Source organism: Sabethes cyaneus, chromosome 1 (assembly GCF_943734655.1).
Source record: "Sabethes cyaneus chromosome 1, idSabCyanKW18_F2, whole genome shotgun sequence".
In the NCBI taxonomy this organism is placed as follows: Eukaryota; Metazoa; Arthropoda; class Insecta; order Diptera; family Culicidae; genus Sabethes; species Sabethes cyaneus.
The window spans coordinates 53,552,099-53,572,000 of NC_071353.1; the positions used below are offsets into that span (position 1 = coordinate 53,552,099).

At 38.8% G+C, this 19,902-nt stretch overlaps 1 protein-coding gene across 5 annotated transcripts in view; it reads right to left on the reverse strand.

Annotated features, from left to right (window-relative positions):
* LOC128732963 (filamin-A) overlaps positions 1-19,902 on the reverse strand; it is a 208,251-nt gene that overhangs the window by 83,841 nt on the left and 104,508 nt on the right. For all 5 annotated transcript variants that reach the window (XM_053826460.1, XM_053826459.1, XM_053826456.1 and 2 more), the window contains 2 exons: positions 761-940; positions 456-699 (listed from right to left, as the gene is read on the reverse strand). In XM_053826460.1, the coding sequence (XP_053682435.1) occupies positions 456-699; positions 761-940 (424 nt within the window). The remainder of the gene's footprint in view (positions 1-455; positions 700-760; positions 941-19,902) is intronic.

A 19,902-nucleotide genomic window follows, 5' to 3' on the forward strand; every position in this document is an offset into this window, starting at 1 on the left:
CCGTTTTCGGAATTTGACCTTCCGATTAGTCAATAGTTTGTGATAGGATAATTGAGTGGCTTGTGCTACGATCCTACAATTCTAACAGTCTCTTCCAATCGACATTTGACATTTTATAATGTTCATAATCAATAAACTCGGCGCCTCGAATAATCGTCGATATTACGGCTGTACAGGCGTAGATAGCTCTTGCATTGAATTTAAACGAGAAGCGCGGATATAACCGGAATAAACAAGAGTCTTCCGTCAATTCCAAAGAAAATCAAGACACATCGTTTTTCAACGTGCAGTAGTACAGGGTGATGATAAATTTCTCTACAAAGAATAAACTTCCTAAAGTCAGAAAATTCAGAAAAATTTTCTCCACGTTAATTAAATTAAATTCATTTTTTTTAAGACGTGAAACATTGCTCACTGAAAACAATATGATTGTTATATTGCAAAGCAGTACTTACCGGTTACTTCTCCTCCGGTTTGCGGAAGATTTAATCTATCAAGTCTAAAGTCCCGGAATTTGGCCGAAGTAGAGTTTTCGCAATTGGAGGTAGATGTACTGGTTGCAGTGGCTGAGGTTGTTGTTGTTGTGCAACTGTTACTGTTGGCGGTGTGAGTATTGACGGCGGTTGAATGAACGTTATTTACGTGGTTTCCGTTAGTGAGACCGTTCTCGTACTTGCCGTTGACTAGCCGTTCTCGAATCTGCAAAGTGTAATGCTGTATTGGTACGGTTTAAAGCAAACAGGAGGTATAACTAGTTTACCAGGAACTCTTCGCAAGCTGTCTGATGATGTATTTGCTTGGACTTAGATACAGAGGATACCTGTTCTACGTAGGATTCCTGATGTTGGTAGATCTGCTGGTTTTCGGAGACGGTTGCCGATGAGGTCTTGGTAGTACTGCTGGTACTACTGGTGACCTGTTCTTCAATGCTCTCTACGGCCTGAAACGGAACAAGCATAAAGTCGTATTTAAGTTTTTTTTCTAGAAAACTTTTCGCCACATTATGAAACAATGTATTTGAGTGAGATCAACTATCCTGAAGTGCCCATCGAAGCATCTTTCATAGCATTTTCATATCTCAAGTACTTCATAACGGATATTAGTCGGTGCTGGCCAGACGGCTGACAAGTGTAAGAGAAGGAAATGAAGCAAAATTTCAACATCAAGTAGTCTACATGACCGCGATCATCATCAAGATCATCATTCGTACGTATCTGAGCGTTGTGAGAAAGTCCGCGCGTGCTGTGGAATTGCCATGCTTAGCATACGTATATAAATGAGACTTATCGAAGACAGGTGTCGCGTGTATACGGCACACTCTCAATCATCGCGAATCGAGAGGGTTTTATTTTAGATACGTTCGCTTTTCTTTCCAATTCAACCGGAAATTGCAGCTCGAGTACGTTTGTAACAGATCACTGGTTGAGCAAGTTATGTAAATGATTGTCAAACGCCTGAATGTAGACATCGTTTGAAGGATAGTAGTACGGAAAATGAGAACCAAATGAGAAGTAAACGTCCGCGTAGGAAAATGGACCATCCCTACGGATAACGTGTAGAGTCACAAGATTAGCCGCATTAATAAACTGACAGTAGTCGGTCTGAAAAATATGTGTTATTTTTAGAGGGCAAATTCACCAGCGGGACTGAAGCGAACGATAACCGCCACAACAAGTGGCAGAGTATACTTTTTCACATCGGCTATGTTGTAAGCGAAGTGAAAGTGCGCTAATCTGCTAATTAATAAACTAATTGTCACGTTCCTTATGCACCGTTAATACATAAATCTTCATGCCACATGTTGCACCGTTCGTCCGACGCGTGTCGTTGATGAGTGCATGGCCAGAAAAGTGCATTGTGTATGGCCTGTCGTCGCGGTTGACGGAAATTGTACACATAAACAAGTTGTTGGCGTTTGGCAGTAAATCTATTGAAGAGTGTGGCGCTGGCACCTGTCGCACGAGAAAATGCTTTAGTCGTACGTACACACCTGGAGAGGCGAAAAACTGAAAATAGAAACTAAAACCGAAAATTGTACTTTGTGTTGGTCGCAAATATTGAAAGTCTCATAATAGCTAACACGCTTTCTGTCCTTATTAATTAGCGTACTGTAACGAGTTCCATGGCTGGCGATCACAAAATAGTTGCAAATTACCGGGAGAAAAAGGGTAGCAAAGACTTCTGCTACTGAGCCACTGGGCAGCACGACACGACAGTTCAGCTCTGGTTTTATGATTAAGGTGAAAAAGAAATGAATAATGAATAGCCAGGTGCCTCTGGTTCAGGGTGAGACCAAATCGTGATGGTATTTTAATAATCTTTGGGCAGTCTTTCAAATAATTCGTAAAAATTGCACATACTGGTCAATTGCTGCTGCCGCTTAAGATATAGTCAGGATACGCGAGCGGAAACGCCATATAGTCAACAGAAACCGCAAACATATGAAGACTAAAACCTAAGACAAATGCAATAGCTAGCTTTTTTAGGGTTTGTTCATTGCTTACGTAACATACATGCGAATTATTTGGAACAAGGCATTTGTTTTTACGTTTTCTAAAGAAAATTTCATAGTTTTCCACGTAAATAATCCCAAGTTATTGTTTTTTTTCTTTGATATAGAATTATCAGGTTGTGGTATTAAAATCATCTTTCAAATATTAAATTGGAAAATGAATTTAGGAAACCACCGCTTTAAAATTTTCACTTTTTGATTAGGGATAGGGGGATCTAACTAACTTGCTAACTTACTTCAACTCATGTGTTAGCGCGTCTAATAGTTTAGAGACAACGAAACAGCTAAATATGTTTTGTATGAATAGTTTTCCAATATGGCTTCACCTCTGATAGTTCTACATCAAGCGACAGGATGGCAGCTGCAGTGATGGTAAAAACTCAAAAATCGTCAAAAATCCATATCAACTGTGAATCATGTCAGCTTGATCCTATGCAGAAAAAAATCACGCGTGAGTTTTTCTGTTTTCATAGCAAGAAGCACAAAACTCACACATATTTGTTCCCGATTGATCACATTCTGCTTTGCTTCAACTGCTTTCCGGAGCTATGCACCTATTCATATAAATTCTCTGTTGAACAGCACAGGCATTCTCTCGTGCGATACGTAGCTGTGAGTGAGCGTGAGGGAATGAATCTCTAAATAAATCGCAAAGTTAAACTAAAACGCACATATTTATCATGTTTGTATGTTTATTCGAGGTTACTTTCTAGTTAAGAAAATGTCGATTCCCGCGAAGGAAAAATGTAAATTCCGCCAATATGTTTGCCATCTTAATTCATGATTGTGCGCTGCTGATGTTTTCTCTGACGGCAGATTACCTTTTGCTCTCTGGTTCGTTGTATGAAATGCGAGCTGTGGAAGAATGAAGCAAAATGCTCACAACTGAATTGGGTTCACACCGCGCATAATAGCGAGAGAAATTGATATGTGAGTTTCGCGCTTGTGATGAAGGTTGAAATTTCATGTGCTTCAAATCTCATTGAGTTTTTTGCTGCTATGAATTTTTCAACACTGGACAGTTGAGATATCTTACTCGTTTGTGGTCTTAGATGGTTTATAGCAAAGTCATTGGCGGAACTAGCGCTCATTTCTAGGGCGGCTATAGCCCCCGGCATTTTTTCGACTATATTGCCCAGCTAGCATTTTCATATGTATAAAAAAAGATAAAAATCAGCAATAAATCGTATTTAATGCGCAAAATTGGGTTATCCGTACTATTTTGGAGGCGATATACGTGATTACGAATAATTTTAAGCGTTACGACTATATAGATATTTATACACGATAATATCCGATTAAGCGCGACTCGCTATCGCTATCGTATGTATGTCAGTTATTATCATTATATACGATAGAAAATCAACTTGGTCCTACTTTATCAAGGCTTAGTTACGATTTCGAATTTGTTTAGAGGTATTTACGATAATTTCCGTACGTTGATATACGAGTTGGTGCTAGTTGGGTATTTCCTTGGCATATTAAAATTAAATGTACATTGATGCATGGAAACTTGAACATGGGAAGTTGTGATGCATATAAAAATCACTCTTAAGTTTTTATTAGGTAAAGTTATCAAACTATAAGTTTTTATCAAATTTAATGTTTAATTTTTCTTAATTTTTCTAAAGAGGGGGGGGGGGGCTAAATGTCTCCCCCCAATTACGCCAATGAGGAAAGTGGGGGACTTTCAAAATTACTATTGAATATCAGATTGGAAGGTGTTTGTGATTGTAATTTTTAAACTGTGTGTGTAATTAGTTTAAGTTATACAACCATCATTGGGACTATATAGTTTGCTGATGTCAGTTGAATAAATAAAGTGCTAACGGATGGCAAATAAAACAAAGTTGGGAAACCCGCACTCATGTGGCCTAATTTTTTCACACGCGCGTTCTCGTGTTAAATAAGACACTTGCGTAAGAATCTCCTTTGGACTCCATTTCTTATTTTCCTATGCACCGCGACGAGCTTTTGAAAATGTTTATTTAGCCATCAGCAGCGATCAGATCGTCGCTCTCGCTTTCGCTTGCAACCTAGTAGTTGATTCTACATCGCGCGCGAACGCCCACATTCTTACTGACGTGTGTAAGCGCAAACGTAAGATGAAGAATAAAACAACTGTGCCTCTTGCGCTCACGACTTGTTGGCAATAGCTTATTTCGTGAGCGGGCTTTTCAGAAAGACGTCGGTGTTTTCGCCCCTAGTTCACTAGTTATAATTTCCCCTTGGTCTTGACTTCATTCGCACCTCGAGTGCCAAATGCCTCTTATAACATGCCTTGGCGAGAGACTTCGTAGTTGGTAAATGCAGTATTCACATAACATCTAACATCCCGATTCTACTAAGATTCGAACCAACGACCACTCGCTTATCAAGACAGACTCGGTAACCTTGCGACTATAATGCCCCAGGCTCGATTATTAAATCCTTTGCTTAAAAACGCCAAGTGCTCGGTCTGCTTTCACGCTTATGTAATGAGGTCATGGAGCATCACCGGCAAAGTCTGCTTCACAGAATGCGAAGTTCTTGCAGACTGACAGACTACGAGACCTTGGCTGGTCGTGCAATCCGTAGGGCTACCTCATTGTCACACATCACTAGTAAACCTAACTCTTCACTTGGCAAAACATATAATGAGCAGCTTCTTGAGAGGTCTAAACACCTGCTCCTCAGCTATTCGATTAACGACAATCATGTCGTTATAATCCGCAACAGCAAATGAGTCTTCGTAATTATGGTGTCACCAATGAGGCACATCAAGCGAGAAGAAAACGGTGCCCACTCTGCGAGCGAATGTGAGAAGCACCCAAGTAACAATGTGAGTTTTGTTGCACTCTAATAGTGGTTTTCATAATCAAATTTGGTCATAAAAATCATTATAAGAGTGTGCTAAAACTAAAATTGTTACTTGGGATGGTATCCACTACAGACGGTAGATAAAGTACAGACGCGCAGAGAGAAAAACTGTCTAATTCGGCAACACTTTTTTTGTTTATTTTATTTAAACAGTTTTGGCAACTAGTTAGAATTGGATCAATCTTCCTATAATCAGCAGTAAGTTGCGTGAATCAAGAGGTATGTTCCGTGGAACTTTGCGAATTACGGCGCATATTTTGCCAATTGAACAAATCAGTTGAATTTTTTAAAGCATTATATGGTATATTGAGGGTAACCAATCCATATGTTGTTAGTAAATCAATAGTTTATGTTTTAACATTTCAGGTAGATTACAAAACTTAGTCTTCCCTGCCTATACGAAACACAAGTTTCTTTACTTTGCGCATTTGGAGCCTCGATTTGACGGTTCAATTGGTATTTTATGCAACGCTCTTTGCGCGTCTGTACTTTATATACCGTCTGTAATATCCACTGCTTACTCCTCTGACGAAATCGTACGACAAACAACCGCTACAGACTCGTGCACGCACAGCCTCGTGACAATCGTTCGCTTACTCTATAGCGATACTGCAAAAAGAACGAAGTGCGGCATACAACTCAATAACAGACTTCGTTCTATGAGAAGTGTAGAAAATACGAACGAAAAACATTTTTAAAAGTTTTGTATGTCAAATATACCAACAACGTCAAACAAACAAAAATCGGTATTATCCTTTCTCCCATTTTTTCAATTGCGGTTATGCCGTCTCTCTCTCTCTCTCTCTCTCTCTCTCTCTCTCTCTCTCCTCTTGCTCCGTTTTTTCTCTATCTTCTCTCTTTCTGTCTTCTTTCTCTTTTCTGTCTCCTTTTTCTTTCTTTGTTTCTCTCTCCTATCGGTTAGCGTTCTTCACTCTCCCTCTGCTCTCTTTCTCTCCCACTCTCCTCTCTTTCTATAGTTCGTAGTTGTCGCTAGCAGCCTAGAGCCAAGGTGGCTCGTGCTACTTCAAATAGCCGTCTCCATTTAACTCGAACTTGGGTCATCTTGGGCGACGAGGCAAATTTCCCAGTCGTCTTTGAAGTTGCAAATCACTTTCGACCCGGTCGAGTCATCTTCTACGTCGAGCTGTTTTGTTCCTGGTGCCGGTAGGATTGTTGAAGAGGACTGTTTTCGTCGCATTGTCGTCCAGCATCCTTACTACGTGTCCGGCCCACCGTAGCCTAGTGCAGCTAGTGATTCATAATGACAATCCCCCATTTTCCTCCGCCGTCGCAGTTCCTGGCTGTGATAAAATCATCTGCAAAGCCTAGGAGTTGGCTACTCTTGGTGAAAATCGTGCCTCTCGTTTCGATGCCCGCTCGTGGATCACCCCCGCAAGAGCCATGTTGAACAGCATGCAGGATAAGCCATCACCTTGTCTCAACCCTCACCGCTCGTCGAAAGGACTCCTGAGATGCGCACGAAACACATCACTCGATTCAAATTAGCTCTGATCAGTCACGTCAGTTTATTCGGAAAACCGGGTTCGTGCATTACCTGCCATAGCTGGTCTCGATCGACTGTATCGTATGCTGCTTGGAAATCAATAAACATGTGATACGTGGGAACGTTGTACTCCCGATATTTGTAAAAGATCTATCGGATGGTAAAAATCTGGTCCGTAGTTGCGTGAGCTCCCATGATCTTTCTATAGCTTTCTCCATTAATCAAAACTTATATTAGGATAAACAGATCTGAAGCACCATTTTATTGTCTCCTTTATGACATGACGTTATCTGATCCTGGTCATAAGAGCTGATTATATCAAAAGAAATGGCAATCTGTGTAGAATAAACTGATCTACTCCTCGAAGTTGGTACTAAAAAGGAATTTTTCCTAATTTTTGATTTATTTAGTAACACATTGTTCAGTTTGCGCGCAAGTACGAACCACAAGGCAACAAAGTTAAGGAAGCTTGAAGACCTAAAGATCAGCTAAAATGATTACGAAATATGCAGCTCTGAAATGTTTTACGTCTTATTAAATCCTAGATGCAATAAACAAATGCTGTGCCTTGGGAGGACAGTGCATCAGAAACACCTAACCAACGACATCCTGATGTTTTCCGTTGACATTGACGTATGATCGCCACATTAAATTGGATGATCTAGTGCGAGCAGCTGGAATAATTGGGTCAAGGTCAACTGAATGTCATCTAAATATGCAATTGACGGCGAAAGCTGCTAACCAACCACTACTGGCACTGGGGCGATAAATTGCGTGAAACGGCCGACAGGATTTCTTACATCACATTGCTAACGTACGACTGTCGCTTAAATTTACGGCCGGTGATAAAAATTCCTTTGCACACGCGCACAGAGTATTGGTAAACAAGTGCATAGCTCCCTAGTATTATGTTAGGAGAACAGTGTAGGGGTTGGTACTATCGTGTCATCATCGTCGCATCCGAAGCCGCTTGCTGATGTATTAATTAATATTTTTCCTGCCGACCGATTTATCCCAGGGCACGCGCAGTCCGAGCGCAAAAAATTTCGATTTTCAATTGCAGCTCCGCTTCCAAGAGTGTTCGAGTTCTAATGCGAACGGGTCAAGTTTCATGGTCACATCGATTGGCTGTGGGGATTCGGTATGCTCGGGCGGCAACGGACAGCTTTCTATTGCATTTTGCGTAACTGTTTGTGACCCGATTATCGCTTGCTGTTTGAGGAAGATTAATGATATTTTGAAGATAGGTTAACTCTTTCAGGAACGGATTCTTTTGAAAGTAATGTTGCGCGGAACTTTTTCATGTTTTCCTTCGGCATAACTAAAAATAAACCAGTAGCAACAAATAAATTATGTCGGAACACGATTCATTCCGCTGTGTTTGATATATTAAGATTATAAAAATTGTTGTCTTTCGTTTTGTGAAAAATATTTTATTTCGAATAATGAAATAAAACATTAGAACCTACTAGAGGAATGCATCTGTTAACAAAAAGCGTCTCCATTAGTATTGATAATGGTGGACACGCATGGTAGTTGATATAAAACCTCCATGGCAGTTATTATTATCTTTCCTTTACCTGTAAATAAGTTGAATTTAGCTAAAACTTGATTGAAACTACTCAAAATACCCTTAGAGTGTACAAACTCAGATTATAAGTAGTTTTCCAACCAAAAAATTGGCAGCAGTAATTAAAAATTGCGTTGTTTATCATCTAGAATGATTCAATTATCGGTAGCGAGAAGCCAAAAGTGGTTAAATTTTTTACTCAAAATTTGAGGTTGTACAGTTTAAGGATATTTTGAGCAGTTTTAACCAAGTTTTAGCTAAATCAGACCTATTTACGGTTAGACTCATTTAAGAGTGTAGGTAGCATTCAGTTCAGCGTTCATTCATATCTCCTACAAAATAAACCGAATACTAGCAGCTCTGATAATGTTTCCCATTCCACACATTCTTTGCCGTCAGATGTGACATAAAGTGTTTGAAAACTTTATTCGCTAATTTGAAGTGTTATGCGAAAAAAACTGTTACTTTCTAAATCATTGCCATTGCGTGATCGTAATCAAAATGCTTGAACTTGAACCGGATCGCGTTTATTGCGGTAAAAAGCAAACACAACAAACACGTTTTCCTCTAAATAAACAGAAACATCTCAGCCAGTGGTCACCCAACTAGAGATTGCTTCAAAGAAAAGTGTTTCCACTGTGGAGATCCAGGTGACTCATGACGTTAGTTTATTTTTGATAGCAATAAAAATCATTCCTGAGTGTGTTGCCGAACTGGGGACCATTTCATATAATTCAAAATGTCACAATGATTCGGGAAGTTTTGAAATGTAATTCAAAGTCGAAATGAAATTATTTCTAGATTAGAGATCCTCTAGGAAAACAAATAAAACCATTATGGTCCCAACCCGAATCGCCAGCACCGTTTGACGAGCGTGCATTACTCTAACGTGTTCGTTGTTGCAGATTCATTTTTGCTCCAACTTGCACGAATTTCATACTGGAAAATGAAAACAAATGAATATATGTAGCTCGGGTTAATTTGCACGCTAAACGAATTTGCATTCAAAAGTAATAGTTTCACTTCATGCATCTAACCAAGTTTCATCACATTTTATGCGCGCGTACTAGAATACATAGCCGGAGCTGATGGATGCGGAGAAGATATTATTTATTTGGCACGAGTAGCTGTTTAGTTGTTTTTGTTCCATTAGGCAACGTCTACACACTTAACTAAAAGCACCGAATTCGGTAAAATTTTACCGAAATCTAAACAGCTGAACATTCGGTAAAAATTTCGATGGTGCCAATCGCCGTTTACAGATCATTAGTAATGTTTGGCGCAATAAAAAATTTTACCGAACGTTCAGCTGTTTAGATTTCGGTAAATTTTACCGAATCGTTTAAGTGTGTATTACCTCTCACTTGTTTAAAATCATGATACTGGTAAATCCTGAATAGTATTAGTGACATGAGAATACCATCGAGTTAAATTGAGCAGGAGGCCATAATCAAGTAAGTGCTAATAGAAAATTATATTGACGTGAAAAGTTAGCTGGCCGTTTGTCAACGGTGACACTGGAGTACAGCGATGAAAACTTTGACTAATCACTTTTTACGTAGTCGATTATTCGCTTGGACGTAGAACTACGTTTTACCGCAGAGTGTGATTCCAATATCATGATTTAGGCCACCGCCACGAATATTTTTTTCCATAAATATGTCTATTTTGCGTTGTATGGAAGACATGTAGGTCACATAATTATCTATCTTAAAAAAAATCAATCAATTTCTGAGATGGCCTATTTTGGAAAATCGAAATCGAAGGTAACAAATTCTTGGCTACGCAGATGGCTATGATATTGTAGGCCAAAAGTTCGCAACGGCGGAAGCCATTTGCGCTGGATTGAAAGCGGAGGCTAGTAGGATTGGGCTAATTAAATTTTTACGTCCAAAATTAAAATTAACGTCTTTTTGTTGTACGTTCAAAATATGAATGAACGTCCCTTTTTTTATAACCGATTTCTCTACGTCCTCGCAATAGTGAACGTAAATCGAGACTTGAGTGTATTTCAGGCGCTAACCGTTAAACTGAAAAAGTGACATAAGCGTTACAATTTTTTTTCGAGATTCTAAGTAATAAACTTGATATCCGATTGCGCATTTGCTTATCAATCAAAATTGGATTTTGTAGTATAGTTGGATAAAGAACAATAACCCAAACGAACATTTACCAAAAAACAGAAACATTCTATTCGGTTGTTTTACAAAGGTACTTGATGTCTTTAACGGGGATTAAAGAATTGCATCTAAAAATTAACACTCTAATTTCCTTGAAAGAATTCGATACCCATCTTCAACAAATGACAGCAGCAATGTGAAAAAGCATTAATTAAGACATCCAGGAATCACTGAAGGTACTCATCACAGTTGAAGATTTAGAAATATTCATACAATTATTAACATTCCTTCGTTGCATTTTCATGAAGGAAGCTGTGGTGAGGCATACCACGTGACAAGCATCGAATCTAAAAATGCTTCCGACGTTTGAAAAAGCATTCTAAATTGCTGTAAATCCATGATGGTTCACTAGATGAGAGCAACAGGTAGCAAACCACAGCGGCTAGCGTCAAGAATTCGAAAAAATCAGCCCCGATTCGTTGTTTCTCAATGTAAACACTCACACCAGAATAGAAAGTGTGCAGTCTAGCTTAGTCCCGACCGAGATGATTTATGAAGGGACCCGGAATTCTTCACGCGCGCCTCCGCACATTGCCGCATTTTTCACAGCTAAGCTACTTGATGTGGTCTCACACTAGCATTTACCTCATATAAACAACGGTATAACGAAGAAATGAGCTCGTTGATTGAAGTCCTCGGAAATAAAAGTGGGAGTTGCTATGCACCAAAGTAAAGTACATATGTACTTTGCCGCACAACCTACATTTCACGCACCGTAATGTGTAGAATATGTTTATTTGAGCACGAGTCCTGTGTTGATCTGACACATACAGCGGTAGCTGGTAATATTGCAAATATCTATGCACAAACCTGTACAAATGTCTAATTAGGGTGACCACAAAACTAACACCGCATTTTCAAGACCGTGGAGCGTACACTGCTCGATTTGCAATTTTTCGCCAGGAACAGCTACAAAATAGTTGCTACTTGTACGTAAAGCAAAGCCGCTAAACCGCAACTAGCGTTTCAACTAGAGAACGAAATCGTGGGCCGTCTGGTTCTCCTCAACTTGAATATGAATTAAAAGGATATCGCATCGTAACGTTTATCATGAGTACCATTAGTGTTTGAAAAACCAAAACAAATACGAAAACCATTTAGGAAATGTTTGCAATTAACTTTGTTGTAACCAAACATGTGAGAGCTTCCCGTTCGGCTGGAAATGTGGGCGAGAGATTAACGAAAACATGCTTACTGACGCAAACACAACGAGGAGGAGAACTTCTTGAATTCAGACTGATTCGGACTGAACTGAATGATTTAAATTTTAAAAACACAAAAAAAAAAACACCGTCGAGCGGCAATGGCGGTATCTAGATCTAGATCGACACCGGCAACTAGGATTAACGGCTTTGTCGGTGATTTTTGCTTGTTCGAAAGCAACAAGGGAGGGTATCATGAATAAATAACACACCACCGGATAAAATCTAAATCACATTCAATTACAAGAAAAAGGATTTGCAAAAAAATATTGGACATTCGAAATGTGAAATTCGAAAATATAAATCTTTTATGATATGAGCGTAAAAACGTAGAACTATTACAACGTGTGACTGCATATGAAATTTAGTACGTTATTTCAATGTACACCGGGTCATAAGGGTCTGAAACATAATTGAAATTCATGTTTGTTCTAACATATGAATCAAACTCACATGATAATTCACTCGGCATTTGTACAATTCTTTGCAATTCATCATATTCACTAACCAATTTGTATTCAATAGTGACTGGGACATTAACAGATGATTTTTTTGGCAAGAAGACACTTTTTTCCAATTTTGTATACTCATCTGAAATTGTCCAAGTATGACCCAGCTAATATATACCTTATTAACCGGAAAAAGTGGTTATAAAAAAGAATAAGGTCTGGTGAATATAGCGGGTGTGATAAATAATAAGAAAACATTGTTTCAAAATTTGACCAATTTATCTATTACAAAATAAGTGATTTCACGATGGAAAATCAGCCACATTTCATTTCATTTCACATTTTATCAGGTTTATACATTTAAAAACGATGCATGCATTGGATTAAATTCAAACGATAGGAAATCGGGGGCTATGCGATCTGAAGTCAAAAGATGGCGAAAGTGTATATCAAATATTACCAAAATGTTGTTCGGCGGTGAAAATTGGACCTACTAAAACAACTTGCATCATAAAATGTTGTATGTGATGGCCGTACAAACGGTAACGTCAACAGGAAAATCGAATATTTATGGGTCATTCCACACCACAGTAGTCCAAAGGGGCAAAAAGTGGAACTTTTTTCCTAGTGTCTTTTGCTTTCATTTTATCATTTATGGTCTTTAGTACTTTTGTTCGTATGAATATTCCCCTTAATCTAAAACTGTCAAAAGTTAGTCATAGCTTACTTTAATGAAAATAAAAAAAATAACTTTTTTGTGTTAGGAAATATAGACATAGTAATTAGGAAATATAGACATAGACATTGTAAATATTGTAAAAACAAGCAACTTTGCTGAAGAAACAAAATTTCTATCTTTATCATGTGCTGAACTATAGGGTATATTCTTGAAAACTTCTTTAAAAATTGGTTTTTCATACTTAGCTTTTGTTAATTGCATTTTACAAGAATATAATGTTCTAGGTAATTATCGAAGTTCTCAAAATACACGTTTTTGCAGAAGACTGCAAATCTCTTGGACCTTTACTTGCTGAGTTATCGCATATTCAGTGTAAAAAGCAATTGTAGAGTTAATTATTATCTACATTATTATTGAAGAAAGTATAGTTCTACCATTTATATTTACGACGCTATGGGGCTGCTACCCCGTTGGTAGCAAAAAGAGTGCTCAATTGGCTACCAGCGGGGTAGCAATCGGATAGCGCCGTAAATACAAAAGATAAAACTATACTTTTTTCAATAATAATGTGGATAATAATTAACTCTACAATTACCCTTTACACTACTTTTTCGAATTATGTTTAGTTGAGGGGCTGCAGTCAAATGAGCATCTACTAAGCAAAAAACCGAGAATGAAGCCTGTTTTTGTGTTAGTGGATAGACACATGGTTTCTTCGGCAAAGTTATGGAAAATATAAAGGTAAACAACTTTGCTAAAGAACTGACATTTCTATTCCTATCGAGTGCAAAGCTATAGAGCATTTCCTAGGAAATTCTTTAAATATTAGTTTTTCATACTTAGCTTATGTTGGTTGCCTTTTACAGGAATATATGGTTCTAGGCGATTATTGAAGGACTCAAAATACACGTTTTTGCAGAAGATTGTAAATCTCTAGGACCTTTCTTTACAAAGTTATCGCTTTTGGCTCGTGAAGTTAAGGAAAAATAAAGCTTAAATAAGCGATAACTTTGTAAGGAAAGGTCCTAGAGATTTACAACCTTCTGCGAAAACGTATATTTTGAGAGCTTCGATAATTGCCTAGAACATTATATTTTTGTAGAATGCAATTAACAAAAGCCAATTTTTAAAGAAGTTTTAAAGAATATACCCTATAGTTCAGCACATGATAAAGATAGAAATTTTGTTTCTTCAGCAAAGTTGCTTGTTTTTACAATATTTACAACTTTCCCGAAGAAACTATGTCTATATTTCCTAACACAAAAAAGTTATATTTTTATTTTCATTATAGTAAGCGATGACTAACTTTTGACAGTTTTAGATTAAGGGGAATATTCATACGAACAAAAACGCTGAAGACCATAAATAATAAAATGAAAACAAGAGACACTAGGAAAAAAGTTCCGCTTTTCGCCCTTTTGGACTACTGTGCACACCAAGTGACCGAGAAAAAGAACAAACTTGTAATCGACCTTTTTGAATTTTTACCCAATTCGGTCAGATTGTTCGTTTCGGCTCAAAAAAACAAAAATCCCAAGTTTGGAGCCAATTGGACTCCCTCTCCCTTTATGGGAGCCCCCTTCTCCTTTTATAAGCAAAAACTTCGTTTTCGTCAAATCCGCTTATTTACTTTTGCTTATAACTCCGGAAATATCAAGTCTAGAAAGACACTATTTTTACATTTTCAAAGAAAATTGCCCAAAGAATTAGAAAAAAATTGTAATTTTTAGCATCAGTGCTGCCAAATATTTTTTAATTCGATTTGAAAACAAAATTTCTATTTTTCTCTCAATGAAGACAATTTGATCTCAAAAATTCCAACTCTATCGTATTCCCCAGATTTTTTTTGCGTAAGAATCACGTATCGTCACGAGGCATTGTTTGCCGATCCAGAGATACAGCGTTTTGAACCAAGTAACCCCCAATTTCTTATGTAAAACCAAGAGCAAAATTACTTTTTCATGAAGCAGTGAGTCTATATGCAATGTTAAAATTCTTTCCCCTATTGTGAAAGCAAGACCATCTTAAATCGTATATCGTAAAAATTTTCTTAACAGTGTTGTCAAATTTAAAAAATTTTAACTGAAAAGCTGGCAACATGACGCTAAAGCGAAGCAAAGCCTTGGTGCTATATTCCGCCTCTGGAACTTGACCTTTTGCTTCTATTCAGCAGACTTCGCAGACAACTGTTCAACTGTTAGATCACAGGACAATTGCGGGGCTAGCGCTACGATCCTATTGACTCTTATACCTTTCCAATCGAGATTCAAATATACGACGACCAATTTCGTACTTCGAGGTCAACCGGGGGGCCCGCTATACGCTGGAATATGACGTCAAATATTTGGAAAATGGTGGGTGGCAAGTTTAATCCCACCCGCTGCAATTACCAGCCTTGTTGCCGTCCAACATCTTGATTCGTTCTTGATCTCGAATGATGAAACTTTTTTTTTGCCACGGTAGCATGTAATATTGTCCCTTGCGTATTTTATTTTTACATGTGAAATGCCGTTTTCCGGTCTCACGTGTTGTTGCTCTGCAGCGTGTGTAAATCTGGTATACCTACGGCTCGTAAGATCAAAATGATGTCTTTCGTGTGTAACGATTAGATATAGCACTTCCCAGCGAGTGCTATCAGTTCAGTATCTTTTTTCCCTAACTGTGATGTTGTAATATATAAATATCGGATTCTGAAAATAGCAGCAAGGAAAAATAAGCCTACCATGTAGGAGACAGTCCTACGAACTAAGCTATATCTGGAGAAATCAGCTGGACAGTGGGTTGATTTTCCGACCCAGACTAAAATTGCTAAATGCAGCGCGAAAACCTCGGAGTCTGGCTAAACATTATAAATACAGCCATGACTAAACCTTAAGCAACCAAACGAGATTACTGCTTGCGTACTTTTTACGCCAGAGTGTACATTCCTGCTTGCGTAACGGAGACGGACGGTGTGGTTAAAAATCCAAGTCCAAGACCATAAGGGACCTTTTGAACTTTGGAATTGGTTGATTCAAGGACTCTGATGTACAGCCGGTAAATATACTGGACTACAAGCATTTACAAAAAGTATGATGATGCCAATGATACCAAAGAGTATAGCCCATTAGACTTGTTTCCGGGATTAACCTAGGAGTGACCATGGAAAATAGCAATGTTCCTGTACCTGATTTCTAAGAAATCAAACGCGGTTGCTGATGACCAACAAAGCCGCTGGTAAGGTCCGCCTACAGGCTGAGCTTTATCAACATGATCGAGAAACACTGGTAACGGCTTTGCATTGGGTTATTTCCAAGATTTGGAGGGAGGGGAAGCTACCGGAGGAATGGATGGAAGAAGTGGTTTGTCGCTTGTCTACAAAAAGTGTAATCGGCTCGACTATTGCAAGTATCGCGCCATAACGCTGGTAAACGCCGCCTGCAAGGTACTCTCCCAGATCGTGTTACACCGACTTTTACCGATAGCACAGAGTTTCGTTGGGAATTATCAGATAGGCATCATCCGACAGATCTTGCAGAAATGTCGGGAGTACAACGTGTCCGCGAATCACATCTTTATTGATTTCCAAGCAGCATACAATGCAGCCGATTGAGATCAGCTATGGAATATAAATGCGTTGAAGACCAAATACATGAAAGAAAGAGGATCAAAGAAGACAAACACGTCCCTCCCACGGCCGGCAACCGTCAACGGCGACGAACTAGAAGTGGTAGATGAGTTCGTGTATTCGCAAAACGTCACGATCAAGAAACTTACGCTACCGTACGAAGCTGACGATGTACAAATCCCTTAATAGACCAGTAGTTCATTATGGCCGAAAGTTCTTGGCACCGTGATGCTGCTCACGGAGGACATACACGCCCTTGCCGTGCTCGAGCGGAAGATACTGCGGACGATATTTGGTGGAGTACAAACTTAAAGTGGAGAATGGCGGAGACGTATGAATCATGAGCTCAAACACTGATTGGAGAGATCCCCATCGTACATCTGGTGAAAGTCAGTAGGCTACGATGGGTTGGATACGTCGTAAGGCTGCCGGGCGACAGTGAACCTAGGTTGTCTTCAATAACTACACCGGCGGCAGCAGGAACAGGAGGGCTCAACGTGCAAGATGGCTCGACCGGAAAATTAGTGGCCCAAGATCGAATTGAATGGAGACGACTGCTTGAAGCAGCACGAGCCACCCTGGCTCTAGGCTGTAGATGACGAAGACGTGCCTCTATTGTGAGGAGATCTTTCGACATGCCCTGCATACAAACTTCACTTGAAAGGTTATCTTTTGCTGATTTTGAGGTTTGAAACACAATAGAAGAAATCTTTTCCCTAAAACTTTTGCAGAAAGTTATCTCCATGAGTATGACCCATACAAAACTCATAGAACGGTTAGCTAAATTAATTTTGTCTAAGAAATTGGCATTCAAAGTTCTGTTAAAGCTCTTCTTGTCACTAATCAACAGCAAATAGACATTATTCGTACTATAAGTAACCGTAAAGTAGCCGTATATTTCGCCACAGTAGTTTGAAGTAGCATTCAAGGTGACTTAAATGCTTATTGCCTAGTACTTAAATATCATTGGTAATTGCATAGGGCTCGAAGGCGAAATCATCGCTTAAGACAGGGGACCAGCACGGTTGTTATGAAGTTGTCGTGGTAACCGAAATATGACTAATTTCGGTCATAATTCGGTGATTTCAACTAAATGGACCTATAGTGTGTTACTTGGGAAGTTATTACAGTGAAGCGAAGCTATTACCGCGGCCATTCACTCTGTGGTGGGATAAAGAGTGCTACGATATCTATCACGAAAAAGTTTATTGCGTTCATGACATTTCGAAAGAAATGGAAACTGTACACACTTAAAAAAATACCGAATTCGGTAAAATTTTACCGGAAACTCAACAGCCGAAAGTTTGGTATGATAAAAACGATGATTCGAACTCACAAACACGTGGTAATCTTCTGGTTACAGGCCCCACATACAGATTCAAATAGTTTCACAGATTCACATTGTTGCAAAAAGGTTGCTTACGGTGTCTCGCAATGCTGAAATTTGTCATTATATTCACTATCGGCTTACGGAGATGTCATTTTCTTTGAAGTTACACAATCATTTTAATCTGTATAAACTTGCAGCTTCTGTAAGTACTTTAAATTTACAAAAACAAGTACAAAAACAATACAGTCAGAAACATGAATGGTTGGGAGAGAAGGGAAGCAGGAAATTTGTCCATTGATAATCTTGCAACTTTATGGCAAATCTAACAAAATTATGAGGATTTGCTGTTTACAGTTTATTTGAAACCGATTCGTCGACTTATCAATTCGTTGCTGAACATAGTGAAAAAACTTTATGAAATGGTTTGATGAACAACATATCGACGAAGAAAATGAAAAATTTCCCAGTGTTTGATTTTTAACAACCTGTACAAATGTGATATGCGAATTCTTCTTTCAAATTTAAATGTCTGTTTGGTTGGCTCATTGAAATTTTCAATATAAACGAACGTTATCTGAAATTTAACTGAGCCGAAAAAGAATTTACATTTCATGTAACGTTAATATGGTGTTACGAATTCTGGCGTGCGATTGTTGTACTTCTCGACTGATTCGCTTGCCTGTACCGCAACTAAAATTTGACTGAAATAGTTCTGACCTTTGGATAGAGCGAATGGAAAAGAACGGCCATTTGAAACACAAACCACACAAAAAGTCAGCTCAGACAATCAAAATTGCAAATTTTTTGACAAGCGTGACGTAAGCGGTTTTAGCTAACTCCATTTGTTAGATGTCAAGGGTGGGAGATTTTGTTTTTTTTGGGTTTGATTGTTCTATTTTGAGTAATTTTTGAATAAGAAATATATTAATCGTTTCGACTTGCATTTGTGTGAATGCTGCGAAAAAGTGGGCGCATGATTCTTAGTGGCAATATTTTCACGTCCTTATCCTTTCAAACCACATTGTCGAACGAAGAAATACAGTATAGTAAATTTAAAGACGTACAGAAAATTTGAAGACCGCACTAATCAAATGTAGACGACCGTATTCACTTTTAAGTATACATGGGCAATTAGTTTTAGCGGAACGTGCCTGATTGATACTAATTTATGAAATCAAGCGCTGGACATTGCTGGAAACTGTTCATTTGCCAAGATTTGAAATCTTGCATACTTTCACATCCTCACAGATACATATATACACTATGTATCAACGATGGATCAAGATCTTACGGATGGCTGGAGGTTTTTCCGACTTTACCGATGGACACTGGGTATCTGAAAATTATTCAGATTCTCCTTTTGCCTTAGTTTCACACTGGCACTCGCGTGAATTAAGCACTGCACGATTCGACACCCGAAATTCACCAAACTTGAGACGAAAGATAAAGCTTTGTGTCAACCAGATTGCGACCAGTCGGCGCGAAATGGACTATCGAAATGTGTATCTGGTGCAAGCATCCGGACAGGATTTTGAATGGAAAGCCCCCGTAAAGAGGGAAAATTGCCGGGTTGCCGACGAAAGTGCGCGCAACTCAACGGCTTCCGATTCACATGCGCAAAGTAAAACATACGCAGCTATAGTGTCCATGGGAATGAAACTGCTTAGCCAGGTTTGTTCCTTGGCGTCATCGGTGTATCGAATTTAGTGACATGGTTGCAACGGGCGGCTTATGACACACTCACTTTCTATGAAGCGTTGTGGCGCAGCAGTTGTCCGCTTTGTTGTGCGGGCGCTGTTTATTTTTCCTAAATTCAAAATGACGAAAATACGGTTCGGTTGTTTGTGCTATCCGGTCTGAAGATCGAAAAGAACAACCGGGCCCCTCCATTTATTTGCCTAAAGTCACTTAATGGGCGCCAAAAATGAAAATCTGATGCTCGCTTCGTTCGAAGATTCATTGCGCACTTTTTCGACATCATAAAATTTATCGAACATCGTCACGATGTTA